The 18,447-nt window shown below is 35.7% G+C and overlaps 1 protein-coding gene across 5 annotated transcripts in view; it reads left to right on the forward strand.

Moving 5' to 3' along the window:
- Positions 1–18,447, forward strand: part of LOC137242194 (beta-1,3-glucosyltransferase) — a 220,829-nt gene that overhangs the window by 93,668 nt on the left and 108,714 nt on the right. Inside the window, exon 9 of one of the 5 annotated variants that reach the window (XM_067769571.1) lies at positions 13,688–13,838. The exons of the other annotated variants lie outside the window; for them this stretch is intronic. Within the exon in view, the coding sequence (XP_067625672.1) occupies positions 13,688–13,699 (12 nt within the window). The 3' untranslated portion in view covers positions 13,700–13,838. Of the gene's footprint in view, positions 1–13,687; positions 13,839–18,447 lie in introns of those variants that run through there. 5 annotated transcript variants of the gene reach the window in all.

Here is an 18,447-nt window from a genome sequence, read left to right on the forward strand (position 1 = left end):
ATCGTACAAACACATTCTAGAGTCACCCTGGCCCACCCTAATGGCGATATCTCGAAAAGGCATCCACCTATAGACCTAATGCCCACTCCCTCTTATAATGCTCAGTAACACCTTTCGTTTGATACCCATATCGTACAAACATTCTAGAGTCACCCTTGGTCCACCTTTATGGCGATATCTCGAAAAGGCGTCCACCTATAGAACTAAGGATTACTCCCTTTTAAAATACTCCTTACCACCTTTCATTTGATACCCATATCGTACAAACACATTCTAGAGTCACCCCTGGCCCACCCTAATGGCGATATCTCGAAAAGGCGTCCACCTATAGACCTAATGCCCACTCCCTCTTAAAATGCTCAGTAACACCTTTCGTTTGATACCCATATCGTACAAACATTCTAGAGTCACCCCTGGCCCACCCTAATGGCGATATCTCGAAAGGGCGTCCACCTATAGACCTAATGCCCACTCCCTCTTAAAATGCTCAGTAACACCTTTCGTTTGATGCACATATCGTACAAACACATTCTAGAGTCACCCCTGGCCCACCCTAATGACGATATCTCGAAAAGGCGTCCACCTATAGACCTCATGCCCACTCCCTCTTAAAATGCTCAGTAACACCTTTCGTTTGATACCCATACCGTACAAACATTCTAGAGTCACCCCTGGCCCACCCTAATGGCGATATCTCGAAAAGGCGTCCACCTATAGACCTAATGCCCACTCCCTCTTAAAATGCTCAGTAACACCTTTCATTTGATTCCCATATCGTACAAACACATTCTAGAGACACCCCTGGTCCACCTTTATGACGATATCTCGAAACGGCGTCCACCTATGGAACTAAGGATCACTCCTTTTCAAAATACTCATTAACAGCTTTCATTTGATACCCATATCGTACAAACACATTATAGAATCACCCCTGGTCCACCTTAATGGGGACATCTCGAAAAGGCGTCCACCGATAGACCTAAGGCCCACTCCCTCTTAAAATGCTCAGTAACACCTTTCATTTGATACCCATATCGTACAAACAAATTCTAGAGTCAGCCCTGGTCTACCTTTATGGCGATATCCCTAAATGGCGTTCATCCATAGAACTATGGCCTATTCTCTCTTAAAATACTCTTTAATACCTTTCATTTGATACACATGTTATACAACCACATTCCAGGGTTACCCCAGATTGATTTTCCTTATTTTGTCTCCATAGCTCTCAACTGAGTATGTTATGTTCGGTTACACCCGAACTTAGCCTTCCTTACTTGTTGTAATTGATATTAGAGAAAAATTGTAAGTTTACAAACGGCGATGGTTACTAGGACATGTTTCTGAATTTCACTTCTTCATCAGCTAGCTTTTCGGGAGCTGAGCGTTGAACTCGAGTCTCCAACATTCACATCAGTGCAAGCCTTTTTTAGCTGCTACGCCATATGAATGTCCCGTTGTTCGCTGTACAATTGGTCTCTAAGAGTTGCCTTTTTTGTTTATATTCCTTTTGATCACCATGTAGGCACATACACTCTGTATGTAGTTTATTCCTAATGGTGTGGATATGATTTTTAGGCGTGCTTTTGAAAGCTTAGTAACATTTGTTCGGATTTATACAGTATTTGTTTTTAATACTTCCGCTGTTACTATTATATCAATATGATCATATGTATTTAATTAGCGAGCTTTGCTCATATTGCTTTATACAATGGTTTTTGTAATTGATATTAGAGACAAATTGTAAGTTTACAAACGGCGATGGTTACTAGGACATGTTTCTGAATTTCACTTCTTCATCAGCTAGCTTTTCGGGAGCTGAGCGTTGAACTCAAGTCTCCAACATTCACATCAGTGCAAGCCTTTTTTAGCTGCTACGCCATATGAATGTCCCGTTGTTCGCTGTACAATTGGTCTCTAAGAGTTGCCTTTTTTGTTTATATTCCTTTTGATCACCATGTAGGCACATACACTCTGTATGTAGTTTATTCCTAATGGTGTGGATATGATTTTTAGGCGTGCTTTTGAAAGCTTAGTAACATTTGTTCGGATTTATACAGTATTTGTTTTTAATACTTCCGCTGTTACTATTATATCAATATGATCATATGTATTTAATTAGCGAGCTTTGCTCATATTGCTTTATACAATGGTTTTTGTAATTGATATTAGAGAAAAATTGTAAGTTTACAAACGGCGATGGTTACTAGGACATGTTTCTGAATTTCACTTCTTCATCAGCTAGCTTTTCGGGAGCTGAGCGTTGAACTCGAGTCTCCAACATTCACATCAGTGCAAGCCTTTTTCAAAAACCATTGTATAAAGCAATATGAGCAAAGCTCGCTAATTAAATACATATGATCATATTGATATAATAGTAACAGCGGAAGTATTAAAAACAAATACTGTAAAAATCCGAACAAATGTTACTAAGCTTTCAAAAGCACGCCTAAAAATCATATCCACACCATTAGGAATAAACTACATACAGAGTGTATGTGCCTACATGGTGATCAAAAGGAATATAAACAAAAAAGGCAACTCTTAGAGACCAATTGTACAGCGAACAACGGGACATTCATATGGCGTAGCAGCTAAAAAAGGCTTGCACTGATGTGAATGTTAGAGACTCGAGTTCAACGCTCAGCTCCCGAAAAGCTAGCTGATGAAGAAGTGAAATTCAGAAACATGTCCTAGTAACCATCGCCGTTTGTAAACTTACAATTTTTCTCTAATATCAATTACAAAAACCATTGTATAAAGCAATATGAGCAAAGCTCGCTAATTAAATACATATGATCATATTGATATAATAGTAACAGCGGAAGTATTAAAAACAAATACTGTAAAAATCCGAACAAATGTTACTAAGCTTTCAAAAGCACGCCTAAAAATCATATCCACACCATTAGGAATAAACTACATACAGAGTGTATGTGCCTACATGGTGATCAAAAGGAATATAAACAAAAAAGGCAACTCTTAGAGACCAATTGTACAGCGAACAACGGGACATTCATATGGCGTAGCAGCTAAAAAAGGCTTGCACTGATGTGAATGTTGGAGACTCGAGTTCAACGCTCAGCTCCCGAAAAGCTAGCTGATGAAGAAGTGAAATTCAGAAACATGTCCTAGTAACCATCGCCGTTTGTAAACTTACAATTTTTCTCTAATATCAATTACAAAAACCATTGTATAAAGCAATATGAGCAAAGCTCGCTAATTAAATACATATGATCATATTGATATAATAGTAACAGCGGAAGTATTAAAAACAAATACTGTAAAAATCCGAACAAATGTTACTAAGCTTTCAAAAGCACGCCTAAAAATCATATCCACACCATTAGGAATAAACTACATACAGAGTGTATGTGCCTACATGGTGATCAAAAGGAATATAAACAAAAAAGGCAACTCTTAGAGACCAATTGTACAGCGAACAACGGGACATTCATATGGCGTAGCAGCTAAAAAAGGCTTGTACTGATGTGAATGTTGGAGACTCGAGTTCAACGCTCAGCTCCCGAAAAGCTAGCTGATGAAGAAGTGAAATTCAGAAACATGTCCTAGTAACCATCGCCGTTTGTAAACTTACAATTTTTCTCTAATATCAATTACAAAAACCATTGTATAAAGCAATATGAGCAAAGCTCGCTAATTAAATACATATGATCATATTGATATAATAGTAACAGCGGAAGTATTAAAAACAAATACTGTAAAAATCCGAACAAATGTTACTAAGCTTTCAAAAGCACGCCTAAAAATCATATCCACACCATTAGGAATAAACTACATACAGAGTGTATGTGCCTACATGGTGATCAAAAGGAATATAAACAAAAAAGGCAACTCTTTGAGACCAATTGTACAGCGAACAACGGGACATTCATATGGCGTAGCAGCTAAAAAAGGCTTGCACTGATGTGAATGTTGGAGACTCGAGTTCAACGCTCAGCTCCCGAAAAGCTAGCTGATGAAGAAGTGAAATTCAGAAACATGTCCTAGTAACCATCGCCGTTTGTAAACTTACAATTTTTCTCTAATATCAATTACAAAAACCATTGTATAAAGCAATATGAGCAAAGCTCGCTAATTAAATACATATGATCATATTGATATAATAGTAACAACGGAAGTATTAAAAACAAATACTTTAAAAATCCGAACAAATGTTACTAAGCTTTCAAAAGCACACCTAAAAATCATATCCACACCATTAGGAATAAACTACATACAGAGTGTATGTGCCTACATGGTGATCAAAAGGAATATAAACAAAAAAGGCAACTCTTAGAGACCAATTGTACAGCGAACAACGGGACATTCATATGGCGTAGCAGCTAAAAAAGGCTTGCACTGATGTGAATGTTGGAGACTCGAGTTCAACGCTCAGCTCCCGAAAAGCTAGCTGATGAAGAAGTGAAATTCAGAAACATGTCCTAGTAACCATCGCCGTTTGTAAACTTACAATTTTTCTCTAATATCAATTACAAAAACCATTGTATAAAGCAATATGAGCAAAGCTCGCTAATTAAATACATATGATCATATTGATATAATAGTAACAGCGGAAGTATTAAAAACAAATACTGTAAAAATCCGAACAAATGTTACTAAGCTTTCAAAAGCACGCCTAAAAATCATATCCACACCATTAGGAATAAACTACATACAGAGTGTATGTGCCTACATGGTGATCAAAAGGAATATAAACAAAAAAGGCAACTCTTAGAGACCAATTGTACAGCGAACAACGGGACATTCATATGGCGTAGCAGCTAAAAAAGGCTTGCACTGATGTGAATGTTGGAGACTCGAGTTCAACGCTCAGCTCCCGAAAAGCTAGCTGATGAAGAAGTGAAATTCAGAAACATGTCCTAGTAACCATCGCCGTTTGTAAACTTACAATTTTTCTCTAATATCAATTACAAAAACCATTGTATAAAGCAATATGAGCAAAGCTCGCTAATTAAATACATATGACACGTCTGATTGTTGTACTGGTATGCTTAGAATTTTCGTAATTAAATTACCTACAACATAGGAGAGCTAACTTTTTTTCATCAAAAGAAATTTTCCGATTTTAAAGTGGTTAAATGTGAAATTTTTAAAAAATTTCGTTTTTTTTCAACATTTTTTGAACGTTTTTTGGCATATTGACCAAACTGCTGAAGATACTGAAGGGAGGTGAAGGCAAGACATTTTTATGGGAATTAGTATAATGCATAATTCACAACAGTTTAAAACGAAAAAATGAAAAATACAAATTTTTGCCGTACCTATATGAAGTAGTGCTCTGCAAAAATGGGAATTTTCATATTTTCGCCGATATCTCGGAAACTAGAAATGGAAGTCATATTCGGAATCAGGAGAACATTTAGCTTTAGGAAAGGCCTTTTTTGTTCTTGGAGACTGAAGTTGATCAAAATTTGTTGAATAGTGTAATCAGATAATTCAACCAAGTAAAAATCCATACAACTCTCCGATTTGGACAGTCCCAAAAAAGGGCACCGATGAAAACGGGAAACCCAAAAGAAAGATGGTTGTAGATTATCAGAAGAACGCATAAACAATAACAGACAGATACCCTATCCCAGACGTAGATATGACTATTCAAAATTTAGGGAAAGGAAAAATATTTTCTACTATAGATTTGGAATCAGGATTCCACCAAATACTAATAAAAGAATCAGACAGAGAGAAACCCGCGTTTTCGGTAAACGACGCTAAGTATGAATTTATCAGGATGCCATTTGGGCTTAAGAATGCACCCTCAATATTTCAACGATGCGTAGACGATATTCTCCGCCATTACATTGGAAAATTTGCATACGTATACATATATACGTATTTATATATTCTTCCTCACCCGAAGAACATATAGAGCATATAAGAACTATTGTAAACGCTTTGCATAACGTCAATATGAAAATCTCTAACGAAAAATCGCACCTCTTTCAGAACTCTGTCGAATACTTAGGACATACATATAATAAAACACAATAAATTAACTGTGGACCCCAAGAAAATCCAAACAATAAAAGAATATCCTATCCCAAAGACATTAAAAGAACTTAGATCATTCCAAGGGCTAGCTAGCTACTACAGGAAGTTTATTCAAAATTTTGCAGCAATCACTAAACCATTGACTATACACTTACGCGGCGAGAATGGTATAGTAATTAGAAACAAAAGTGCGAAAGTAGAAGTTAAATTAGATGAGGCAGCTCTAGAAGCTATCGATAAAATCAGCAATGCGCTTCAAGTTCAAGTAGAACTTTATCAACCTGACTTCACGAAACCTTTTGACCTGACTACAGATGCCAGCAATTTCGCTATAGGCGCAGTGCTGTCCCAAAACAGACAACCTATCGCTTTTATATCACGAACACTCAATGAAGCTGAACAAAATTACAGTACCAACGAAAAGGAACTTCTAGCCATTGTATGGATGGAAAAATTTAATAGAATAGTATGGTGCGAAATTAGTATACTAACCAGGACATCAGAATGTAGTCGTTGATGCTCTCTCAAGGCAACGAATAAATACGACAACTGATTGCTCAGAACACTCAACAGAAAGCTCACCTGTGGATTAGTTTAAGAGGGTCAACCTTTAAACTCTTCCCGCAACCAAACTATACCAATTCACGACGCAAATAAAGACGAAATTGTGTCACAGACTATCTTTACAAATAATACACGACATATAATCTATTATAAAAATAAATATACCCTAGTTTCAAGTTTAAAATCAATTATGCGACCAGGAGTAACCAAAGCTCTAAAATTAGATGAGGAAATTTTATTTCATTTCAAAAACGATATCAGCTCCATTTTCGCCAAATGTAAAATTATTGTAGCACAAACACAATTTCAAGACGTAACTGATCTGAACGAACGAAGACAGATTATCATACAAACTCACAAAAGAGCGCATAGGAATTATAAAAACAACATACAGGAAATACTTAGTATTTTTGGCCTTCTATTCGAGAAATGTGTAAAAAGGAAGCAATAAACTGCGAAGTATGTTTACAAAATAAATACGAGAGGTACCCTAACAAACAACCAATAGGTAAAACCCCAATACCAATACATGTAGGCGAATATATACAAATGGACATATTCCACATGAATAACAACATATACATTAGTTCTACATTTAAATATTCCAAATATTGTTATCTACGCAAACTTCCAAATAAAGTAAACTGCCACGAATGCATTGAAGAAATACTCACACAAATATACTCTAACACGAAATATTTAATGACAGACAATGAGAATGTGATAAATGGAAAGACAGCTAAATCAGTATACGACAGACTACATATACAACACTCAGTCACAACAGTACACCACTCAACGACGAACGCTCAAGTTGAACGCATACACAGTACACTAATTGAACTATCAACAGCTCTAGCACAGGAAAATTATACGGCACCGGGAGAAGAACTGTTTAACGCCGTAAAGCAGTAAAACAGGACGATTCATTCCACCACAGGGTTCAAACCTGAGGAAGTGTTTTTTAACAGAGAGAAATACCCCGAAATAGAGGACATTTTAATCGACAAACAGGATAAACTCCTGCAATATCATAACAAAAACAGACACACAATTACATACAAAAAAGGTGATTTTATATACGTACCGATAGAAGAAATAAATTAAAAACGAAATATAATAAACACAAAGTAGAAGAAGATCGTGGGGACACAATTTTAACAGCAAGAGGGAAAGTTATACACAAACACAATATTAGAAAACAAGCAAAATGTGCATAATCGCAATAATATTTTTCTTACTTTTGAAAATTGCTAACAGTGACAAAATAACTGATTTGAATAACAAAAAATATGTGTTAACAGAGACAGAGCCATCCTTTTTATTTGAGAATTCAAAATATTTGTACCACATAGCTAACCTGAGTACAAATCTAGCACCATACGAAAAAATAAAAAGAAACAGGTACGCAAGAGATGAAAATCAGGAAGAAACTTTATTAATAAACAGGATAGAAACCTTGAAATCGCAACTTATATCAACTTCGCATAGAGCTAAGAGATCCTTAAATTTCTTAGGTTCAATCTCAAAATTTATAGCAGGAACACCAGACCACGACGACCTAATGGAAATTAAGACAGGACTCAATGAACTTATTCAAACAACAACCAACAACAAAAGATAAATTCTCAATTTGAAAAAATCTTAGAAACCTTAGATCTTAAATCAGTATCAGAAAAAATAGTAATAAACGAAGTCTATCAAGAACTTGTAGCCATCACAAATACAATCAATTTTGCAAAAAATGGAAATTTTTATTCAGGCACTTTAATTTTAAATGATATTGAAGAAATAATTACAAATGAACAATTTTATACACCCATAATAAATGTACTAGAATATGCAGATATACATACATATTTGCCTATACCAAAACCGCGTAATAACTATTTATAAATATCCACTTATAACAAACAAGTGTAAATTGTATAATATAACACCACTAATGTATAGACATGGAAAAATAATTACTGACAAACATATTGCTGAATGTAACAACAAATATACTAGAGTAGCTAAATGTAGAAACTATGTAGGAATGAATATATGTCACCAATTGGCAGATGATAATTGTATTATACCACTTTTAGATAATAAGGAAGCTAAATGTAACATCATTCAAGAAAACAATAATCCTACATTAGTATTAGATTACGGTAATATCATCACATAGGGAGAACATACGTGGAATGGATATACAATTAAAGGACTGAAACTTATCCAAATAACATATCCACAAACAACAACGAAAAAACATACCTCAACCATCAAGAAAAAACAAAAAACGCAATCCATTCTCACACTAACGAACAATTACAAATCCTAAAAATTCTAACTTCAGAGTCAGATTACAAATTTACGAACATACAAAAAATGTACAAATATACTATACCTATAGAAGAACATCCGGTAAAGTTCACATTGTATAGCATTCTCAGCCTAGCAACTCTAGCACTCCTTGTGTACTCTTCGGCCAAAATATGCCAATGCTACAAAATAAAGCAGGAAGAAAAAAGGAGAAACTCACTAACGAAATATACGAAGCGGAATTGATCCGCCTTAGAACACAACAACAGTAAAAAGTGAGGACACTTTTTCTTAACAAGGGGGAGAGTTAAGGAATGTTTACAACGCCACCGCTGACGTCACCACATAACACGTTATAACATGCAGGGAATGCATTATCGATATAAACCGTATCAGGCAGCAACCGAAACGGAATTTTCCACAAACAAACAACAGATAAGTAATAGTAAACAACCTTAACAATAGATAAGTATTAGTAAAAAACATAAGCAATGCATAAGGACTGATAAACAACCTTAACAATAGATGAGTATTAGTAAATAACCTAAGCAATGGATAAGGACTGATAAACAATTTTCCACTGCAAATATGCCGCTGCATCCTAGTATTATAAATAGCCCTAAGTATACAAAATGTAGATCAGTATTGAATTCCTATTAATAAAGAAAGCGCGTGATTGTGCAGCATATAATATATTTCTTTACTCTATTCTATTCAAATAGAATAACTCGCTCGAAGGCCTCGGTTCAATTGAAATGGGCACGGCTCCTATATACAACCGAGCAATTTTGAAATCAAGGGTTGATAAGCGCAATACAAAGCTTAATAGCTTCACAGCTTTCGAAATGCAAATTTCATCCTCTCTAACCGAGGGGAATCCTATTATAAATATATATATACATACACATATTTAGCAAGACAGGCACGGGCGACCCCAAGTCCATCATTCAACAAGGGGGTAGGGCGGTGGGATGGTCTAGGATGTTTTCAATGCGGTCATATTAAATCGTTCAGGAGATAGAACTTAATGGTGCTTGTTGCCAGAACGTATCGTAACGTAACGTGTATCTGACAAAGGACCATCAACGTCGATAGCAGTCCCAAAAAACCTTTTATATTTTTTTTATCCTAAAATTTTTACAATTTTTATGCCAAAATTTTTAAGTCAAAGTTCAGCAAGAATATGTCTTCATATAATGACACATTTTTCGCTGATTTTGGTCCATTTATATAAAGGAAATGCCTAAGATTTTTTTATTTTCTTTTTACTAATCTTAAGAAGATGTTTACTACGCCACGAATTACATAAAATGTTTGAATATAAAAAATGTAGAAAACGTAGAAAATTTTTCAAAAATGTATTTTATTGTTGCGTATGGAAATTCCTCTTTGGGTAAAGAGGCGTAGGCGTGCCTCCGCAAAGGGCAACTAAAATTTCAGAAGCGGTTTTGTTTCAGTAAGTTTTCTTGTAGTATCTAGACCATAAGTGAAGAACGTAGCTTTGCCCGGCCAGTTAATATCCTCGCGGATACAAAGGACTATAACAAAATATTATGATTATCTTTAATAAGATCACGTAACATAACATTGTTACCGATTAAATCTTTTTCACGAAGTGCACAGCAACACCCCCTCAAGAAAGTAGAAGGCCAGTACGTCTTATTATGAATCTGTTCCTTTTAAATTGCTTCCAAACAAGGCATCGCTAAGAAAGAAAGCAGGGAAACGCTTATGTAATATGCAACACCAACAGTGACTCGGTTATGCTCGAGCACTGTTTAAACTGCTAGTGTTCTTGGACTTCTTCTAGAATACTTTGATCATTATTCCTTGAGTAATCGCCAGATAAAGCGGAGCAATTCAGTATTACAACAACAACAATACGATAGACGGGTTCGAAATATAATTTCCTCCTTCAACCGGCAATTCCTACAATGATTAACTAGGCCTGATTTTAAAGCACGTTACGAAGAGATTTACCTAGGCATTCTTTTACATTCACATAAAGCCGTTGAGGTCTTCTTTACTTTATCTTCCACGAAATCTTACTGTCTAGAATGATTCCTACATATTTTTTGTAAGGTTTCTCATGCAGGTCACTCCTCTTGGTTTAGGCCAGGTCCGATTTGGGACATTGTACCACTTAGTATACACCACCATATTCATCCTCTCCGCATTAGCGTTCAACCCGACATTAGATACTCAGATATGTATATCGCCCGATCCATCAAAGAGCTGATTGATAGTACCCAGCCCTGCGACGTGCCCCTGTCTACTGATTTCGTGGTCCCATACAACTCCCATGTGAATTATGCTTTCTGCAATTTTACATGCAGCCGATCGATCTGTTTACGGCAGGGATGCACCTTAACGTTAAGCTAATCGTTTATCAAAAAATTTACACCGTTTCCGTTGAAACACTTCGAAAAATTTGCCATCATCCCGTGGCAAAATCCTGAGCCAGATAAATAATTTTGCATGTAAATGCAATAACAACGATTTGAGCCAGATAAATCCAGATAGAAGTCTGGTTCAATTTGTGAGCCAGATAAATTGTTAATTACTTCTTTTTAGTTTGGCAACGCTGCCTTTAATAAACCTAATTTTTCAAAAATAGATGTCGGTGCTTAGCCTTTCACCCATAGTGTATAAGTACAAGTGTGTTGACTTCTTTCTGATAGGCACTCGCTTAAGTGAGCATAACGGGAAAATCTGGGTTGCCATTGTTGTTTCGGTTGAAAACGGTCAATTAGGATTCTGTGCAGGGCTTAAAAGATTGAAACAGGGTTTATGTAGTCACAAAAGTGTTGCTCCTGTTCCACAGCATTTTAATTTCTTTCATGGCGAAAATTGTTCAGTCCAGAGTTATTGACTTTCATTAAAAATTTAATTTATTATACAAGGTTACTTCTCTAAGTCTAAAAAGCATAGTAAACGTAGAGTTTTTCAAATTGTTGTGAAAAACTTTTTAAACTCAACAACGAAGTATATCGGTAAAATATTTTCTAAGATTTCTGAATTTCTGTACCCAAGTTCATTATATTTGTGTAATAAAAGAATCTGGTAACAGCATTTTTAAACGAAAAAACAACAATGTTATTGCATAAAAACGTATCTAAAGCTGGAGACATTGGTGCTTTATCGGTAACCGTATCGGTAACCTTATAACAGCTGATTCGACCAACCTTATGAGAATCAATGCAATCGATTATTGGTGCCGCTAAAGTCGTAACCGTATCGTAGCCAACCAATTGGGTTTTGGTTTACCGTCGTAACGATAAACAGCTGATTACGTTAGGGATACGGATACAGAGATACGACATACGGCACCAATGACTCCGGCTTAGTAGTTAAACTTTCGTTCATTCATTTTTTTGCCCGCTTCTTTGGTTTCCTTCCACTCACAGCACCGTTTTATTTGCGCATTGTTAGGCTACAAATCTTCTAGTATTCTTATATCCGCGGAAATATATGCAACTATTTCATCCGTTAAAACTACAAAGTTTTATTAAACTATCAAATGCCACTCAGCTTAAAGTACTCTTATATACCAAAAATGCAACTCTAGACCTGAGATTTGCATCAGGTGAGCGAGGCTGTTTGTAATTTTAACATTTATCGCTTAGTTGACACACTGGTACTGTACACAATGCTTTCGCCGTATGAGTTAAATGAAAAACAGCGGCGACATCTCCCTATCACATTTCACGTGTGCGAAAATTTCACGACATCTGCTTCTCAAGTCTCTCAATGATCCAGAGCATTCCCGTGAGAATTGAGCGTGAGCCGGAGCTGTAAAACTCACTGGAAGACGGCAATTATCGATAAAGAAATTATCAAGATAAATGGTATCTCGTTTTTAACCGAAACGAAAAGCTTTCGTTAACGTTAAAAACGTTAACAAAAACGTGATACTTTATGTTTGAATTGTGCTGGCAATGCTATAGCCATGGTGAAGCCGTAAGGTGGTAACAGCGAACGGACATACACACAAACTCCATGTTATTTGTTTGTGTAATTCGTTGGTGGTAATGCGATTTGATTTCGTTTTGATATGGCAGAAAACGAAACAAAATCATTTCGTTAATTTGACGTTCTTAACGTTAATAAACGAAACGAAATGACTTTGTTTAATTTATTAACGTTAATTATCGTAGCGAAATGATATCGGTTCGTTGGTTAAGTATGCCTGGTTTACGGCTGGATGTACTTCAATGTAGTTAAGGCCATACATGATCACCCGTTTAGAGCGATTATTGAAAGCCCCGGCAATGCATACGAAGATATCTAAAGCACACTTCTTATATGCCAGGGCTTTCTCTTTGTTTATAACCATTCTATGCAGTGCCGCGTCTACCCACTTGCTTTGGTAGAAAAGCTACACGAGCAGTTAGCCCAGAGTTCGGTACATGATTCACTCTTGTACACCCATAAAATATTATTTTAAGCCACTCCACGATCGCTCTACTCTAAATTTTTTAGCATTACAGGGAATATACCATCTGGGGCCGACGATTTGGATTTAGAGAAAGTCTTTACCGCCGATTATAACTTGGTATCGGACACCAAGCAGAGCACTTCCCACTCCGTGATCGAAGTGTAAGTGCTGTCTGCTGTTTAACTGAAGAACGACTAGTAAATTGTTTGATGATTACCAAATAAAAACCAGTGGTATGTTTTGCAGGGTATTTCGCTGCAATGATTCTAGAATCGAATGTTACATTTATTTAAGGTTATGCTTTGTATGTACATACATACACACATTTTTATGCGCCACGTTTTTGTAGTCTCAATAATTTACTTGCAGGTGCCTCATTAAAAACGCATCACATCAATGAAATTATATAAAAAATATGTACATATATGCATCGACAGGTGCTGGTATGTGCGAAGTCAGTGTGAAACAGTGGCATTTGACAAACCACCTACAACTGTAAAACATTTGAAAGAAATTCAGCATCCGTGACATTACAGAGCGAAAGAAAAAGAGGCAACAACGATTGCACAACAATCTTAACACGCACCACTCAAGCGTGCAACCGCTTTCAAACGAGCTGATTGTAAGTTTTGCGATTTCACAGTGGAATAATTCACGTTTAAATGCAGACGTGAGCGATTTCCCAAGGAAACGGCGTGCTTGGAAAGCGAATAGAGACCGATGCATACTAACTTGCCTCTAAATATTTATATGAACTGAAATATATACGTAAGTACATATACATATGTACATACATATACATATGTGCATACTAGAGATATACGCCACCGCCACCACCGATTTTGGTCGTTTTTCGCACGCCGCCGTCGAATGTCAAAAATATCGGCGCGGCGGCGCACAGTGTTTCGTGTAGAACAAGCTAGCTGGACAAAATTATTTTATGAGATTTTCCGTTTCATATGCAGTCATTTATTACAACTACGTCATTTTTTTCAGCCATATGTTCTTTTTTTTATTTTTTTCCAAAATTTTACTTCATATGCATACATTTGCTTATTTCATATACAGTAACTCATGTGAATAATTGACATAGATCCAAAAAAATTTAAAGGAGTCATGAATATTACTTTATTGTACTTAAATTGAATGGACTAAAAATCTCAATACTCTAAAAAATTCTAAAAATTCGGAAAAAAATTTAAATTTTTTATCAAAATTCGTCGAATTCTTCAAACATTTTTTAAATATAATTTAGTTTTTGTTATAGATCGTGACAAATTTTCTTATGGAAAATAAGTTAAAATATGAAAATTCATCAAATATTTCAAACATTTTTTAAATATAATTTAGTTTTTATTTGGCGATTCTGCTGGCTCAAGGTCTCTTTAAATGAAACACAGTTTGTATGGACGAAAGTTAACCGATATCGCGCCATCGATTTTTCGATAGGATTTGGGCTCAGGAAAAAAAGTTCCACTACGCATACCTAAAAAAACAATTTTGGAGCCTGCGAAGAAAAAATACTCCCCAATTCGTCGAATTTTTCTTTTAAATATAATTTAGTTTTTATTTGGCGATTCTGCTGGCTCAAGGTCTCTTTAAATGAAACACATAGGTTTTTTTCTTCCGATATATTTCGGTTACACTACGGTAACCGTCTTCAGGGAACTACAAACATACAAAAATTTTTTTATTAATAAATAAAACCAAAAACTTTACAATAAAATTGATTAAAAATATCACATACATTATTTTACAGGTCCTTCCGCCGTGACGTGGAGTTTGGTACTGGTCGTTTGTTTGTTAGTAAATATTTATAGTTGTGAGCGGAATGGTCAATGTCCGTTTTATAGTTCAGTCTAATATGTTCTGGAGTATTTACAATATGTAGCATTTCCAATGTAAAGCGCTTATTGCGGTGTTGCTCTTGTTGGAGAATGATCGCGCTCTCGAAGCTCGGTATATGGCCGCTAGCTGCACAGTGAGCCATTAGTGCTGTTTTTTGATTATTAGACTGTTGGCAATATTTTAAATCTGATTTGTGTTGCGACAATCTGGTTTTTAATTTTGATTTTGTTGTTCCTACGTAAACGCTGTTACATGGTTCGTTGTTTTTGCCGCCGCATGGGATTTATTAATAAAAAAATGTTTGTACGTTTGAGACCTTGAGCCAGCAGAATCGCCAAATATTTATAAGAACACAGGTCGCAAAAAATCCAATAGTAATTTAGTTTTTGTTATAGATCGTGACAAATTTTCTTATGGGAAATTAGTTAAAATAAATTTGCGAAAGTGAAAATTGTAAGAATTGTCCAAAAAGGGGTGTCTACTTATTTATGTGAGTGACTGCACATATGTCCATACATGTTTTGTATTTATTTGAGTATTTATCCTGGCACTACAATTTTTACAAAATTATTTTATAGTACCAGTCAGGAATGTAAAAGTGAATTACAATAATAATAATAACAATGTAAATATTTAAATTAATTATGTGAAAATTACTTATTACAAAAACTTAAAAGTAAAGTATCATACAAAGTAGAAAAGACAATAGATTTAAATTAAATAAACCCTGATCCAACAAATAGTTATAGGGTAGGTTATCTTTTGTTTGTTTAGAAAAAATAAATTTAATTGGACGACAATACATGGTAGAAGAAGGTCCAGGATTCTGCCAAACAATGTTACCTTTTTCATCCTGTAATTGAAGAGGAACGAAAGAAAATATAAACAAAAACTCATCAGTGTCAGAACTGCATGTAAACTTTTGCTTATATGTACTATGGTCAGAGCTTCCATCGCAACCCCACTTGCTGAATAAAGTATACATCAAGTTTGTAGGTAATAAACTAACAAAAACTTCTTGATTTGCTAAAACTAAACGCTCAACAGTTTTATCTAATACGGACTGGACTTTAATTTCCGCACGTGTTTCACCCACATCAATTTCATTTGGATAGCATTCTGCCTTAGCTTTTCTTGGATTATAAAATGATGGATAAACTTTATGGCTTTATGGTTGGCGGCCACCGTGGTGTGATGGTAGCGTGCTCCGCCTATCACACCGTATGCCCTGGGTTCAACTCCCGGGCAAAGCAACATCAAAATTTTAGAAATAAGGTTTTTCAATTAGAAGACATTTTTTCTAAGCGGGGTCGCCCCTCGGCAGTGTCTGGCAAGCGCTCCGAGTGTATTTCTGCCATGAAAAGCTCTCAGTGAAAACTCATCTGCCTTGCAGATGCCGTTCGGAGTCGGCATAAAACATGTAGGTCCCGTCCGGCCAATTTGTAGGGAAAAATCAAGAGGAGCACGACGCAAATTGGAAGAGAAGCTCGGCCTTAGATCTCTTCGGAGGTTATCGCGCCTTACATTTATTTTTTTTATTTTGTTTTTTTATAAACTTTATGGCCTGCCCTGATGCTCCACTTCCGAGTCGTTTTGTACCTATGAGTCGTCGACTTGCTATCTACGTAGTATGCCAAAGCTTCTACATTGCTCAAGCATATTTCATCTGGCTCACATGTCATCTTTTTTCCGTATATTTGAGTGGTTTCCTGTGATTTTTTTATAATATTAGCAACATTTCTGTTGCCGAACATACGCGTTGATACTTCTGCCGCATAAAGTAATTCACCAGGACTTCTCTTAACCCTTCCGCCAGATCCAATACGACTCGCTCGCCTTGGTTTCGCTCTGGAATCCCAGAAATTCCCTTTCCCAAATAAGGCTGTATCTTCCACACATAGCATATATGTGCATCAACAGCCAGCCAGAACTTTATGCCTTACTTCTCGGGTTTTGAGAGAATGTATTGGCGGAATTTACAGCGACCATGGAAACCCAATAATTGTTCAGCTATTCACTCCTTCTTTCGCGTCGACTAAGTACGTCATCAAAGCGTATAACTTTTAGCACGTACAAAAAGGTATTCTCACACATAATTTCGCGAAATATGGGACGCCCATATGTGCTATCGAATAAGTCGTGTAAAGTTTCATTTTTGGATCTATTAAAAATGGAATTATTAAAATCTATCAAGTTTAGATACTGATTATATTTACTTACTTATATACACCATCTAATATTAAAACTGCTAGGAAGGCATGAAGTAAATCTTCATCAATTTCCAAATGCTTATCTCCATGCACTTCTTTTCCATACTTATTCGAATTTTCGATTATAACTTTTGTAAGTGATGGAGGAAAAACTAAGAGCATAGCGTCACGGATATTTTCGACACGACTGGATACATATCTTGTTATTCCTAAAAGATATTAGATACTCAATATTTTACAACAACTCACTATAAAAAATAAATTTTCCCAGTAACCTGGTCGTAAATTTATGATATTTTCTCTTGAGTTTCAGAATTGGAAATACTTTCATTTTCGGATTCGTCGTCTGAGCTATTTTCCATCACTCCATTCACGAGTTCCTCCAGAGTTAAATATTGAGGACGCGACATTTTTGAAGAATAATTGACTAATAAACACTTATTCACAGAAAAACCACCGTTCTATATCAAAATAACGACGCAGCTAATATTTTTCATACTTAAAGCCCCTCAAAATTACATATGTATCATAAATGATACATGTATAGAATTATGAAGTTCGCAAATTTCTCGCAGCCTACTTGATCAAAAAATTTTAACTCTTGTTTGAAATGCGTGCAACAACGGAAAAATGTCACAAAAGTTGAGATATGTGTTGCCATCGTGGACGACTTTAATGACTTTTGAAAAATTAAATGTATCATTTTTGATACAAAACTCGATCTACGGTTAAGACTGTTTAGGCCACTTATTGTTCATGTCGAAAATTGGTCGGATATGGTCGAAAGTGGTATCAACGGATGCGCATCACTGCCAGTTATAAGAAACTAATTGCGAAATTTTAATCTTTCTAACTGTTCAAAAGTTATTTAAAAAAAACAGATGTTTTCGATGTCAGCTTAACACGGACTTTGCATCGCCCAATTTACCAAGTTATTAAAACAAAACACTAAAAGAAAAGTTATAGAATAATTTATATGCTCACTTTGCATATTTTTTTTTTCAATAAATTAATAATGAATAATGAATTCAAATAAAATGACCCACGGCGAACATGTTTTCAAATTGTCCT

Source organism: Eurosta solidaginis, chromosome 2 (genome assembly GCF_040869045.1).
Source record: "Eurosta solidaginis isolate ZX-2024a chromosome 2, ASM4086904v1, whole genome shotgun sequence".
Lineage (NCBI taxonomy): Eukaryota > Metazoa > Arthropoda > Insecta > Diptera > Tephritidae > Eurosta > Eurosta solidaginis.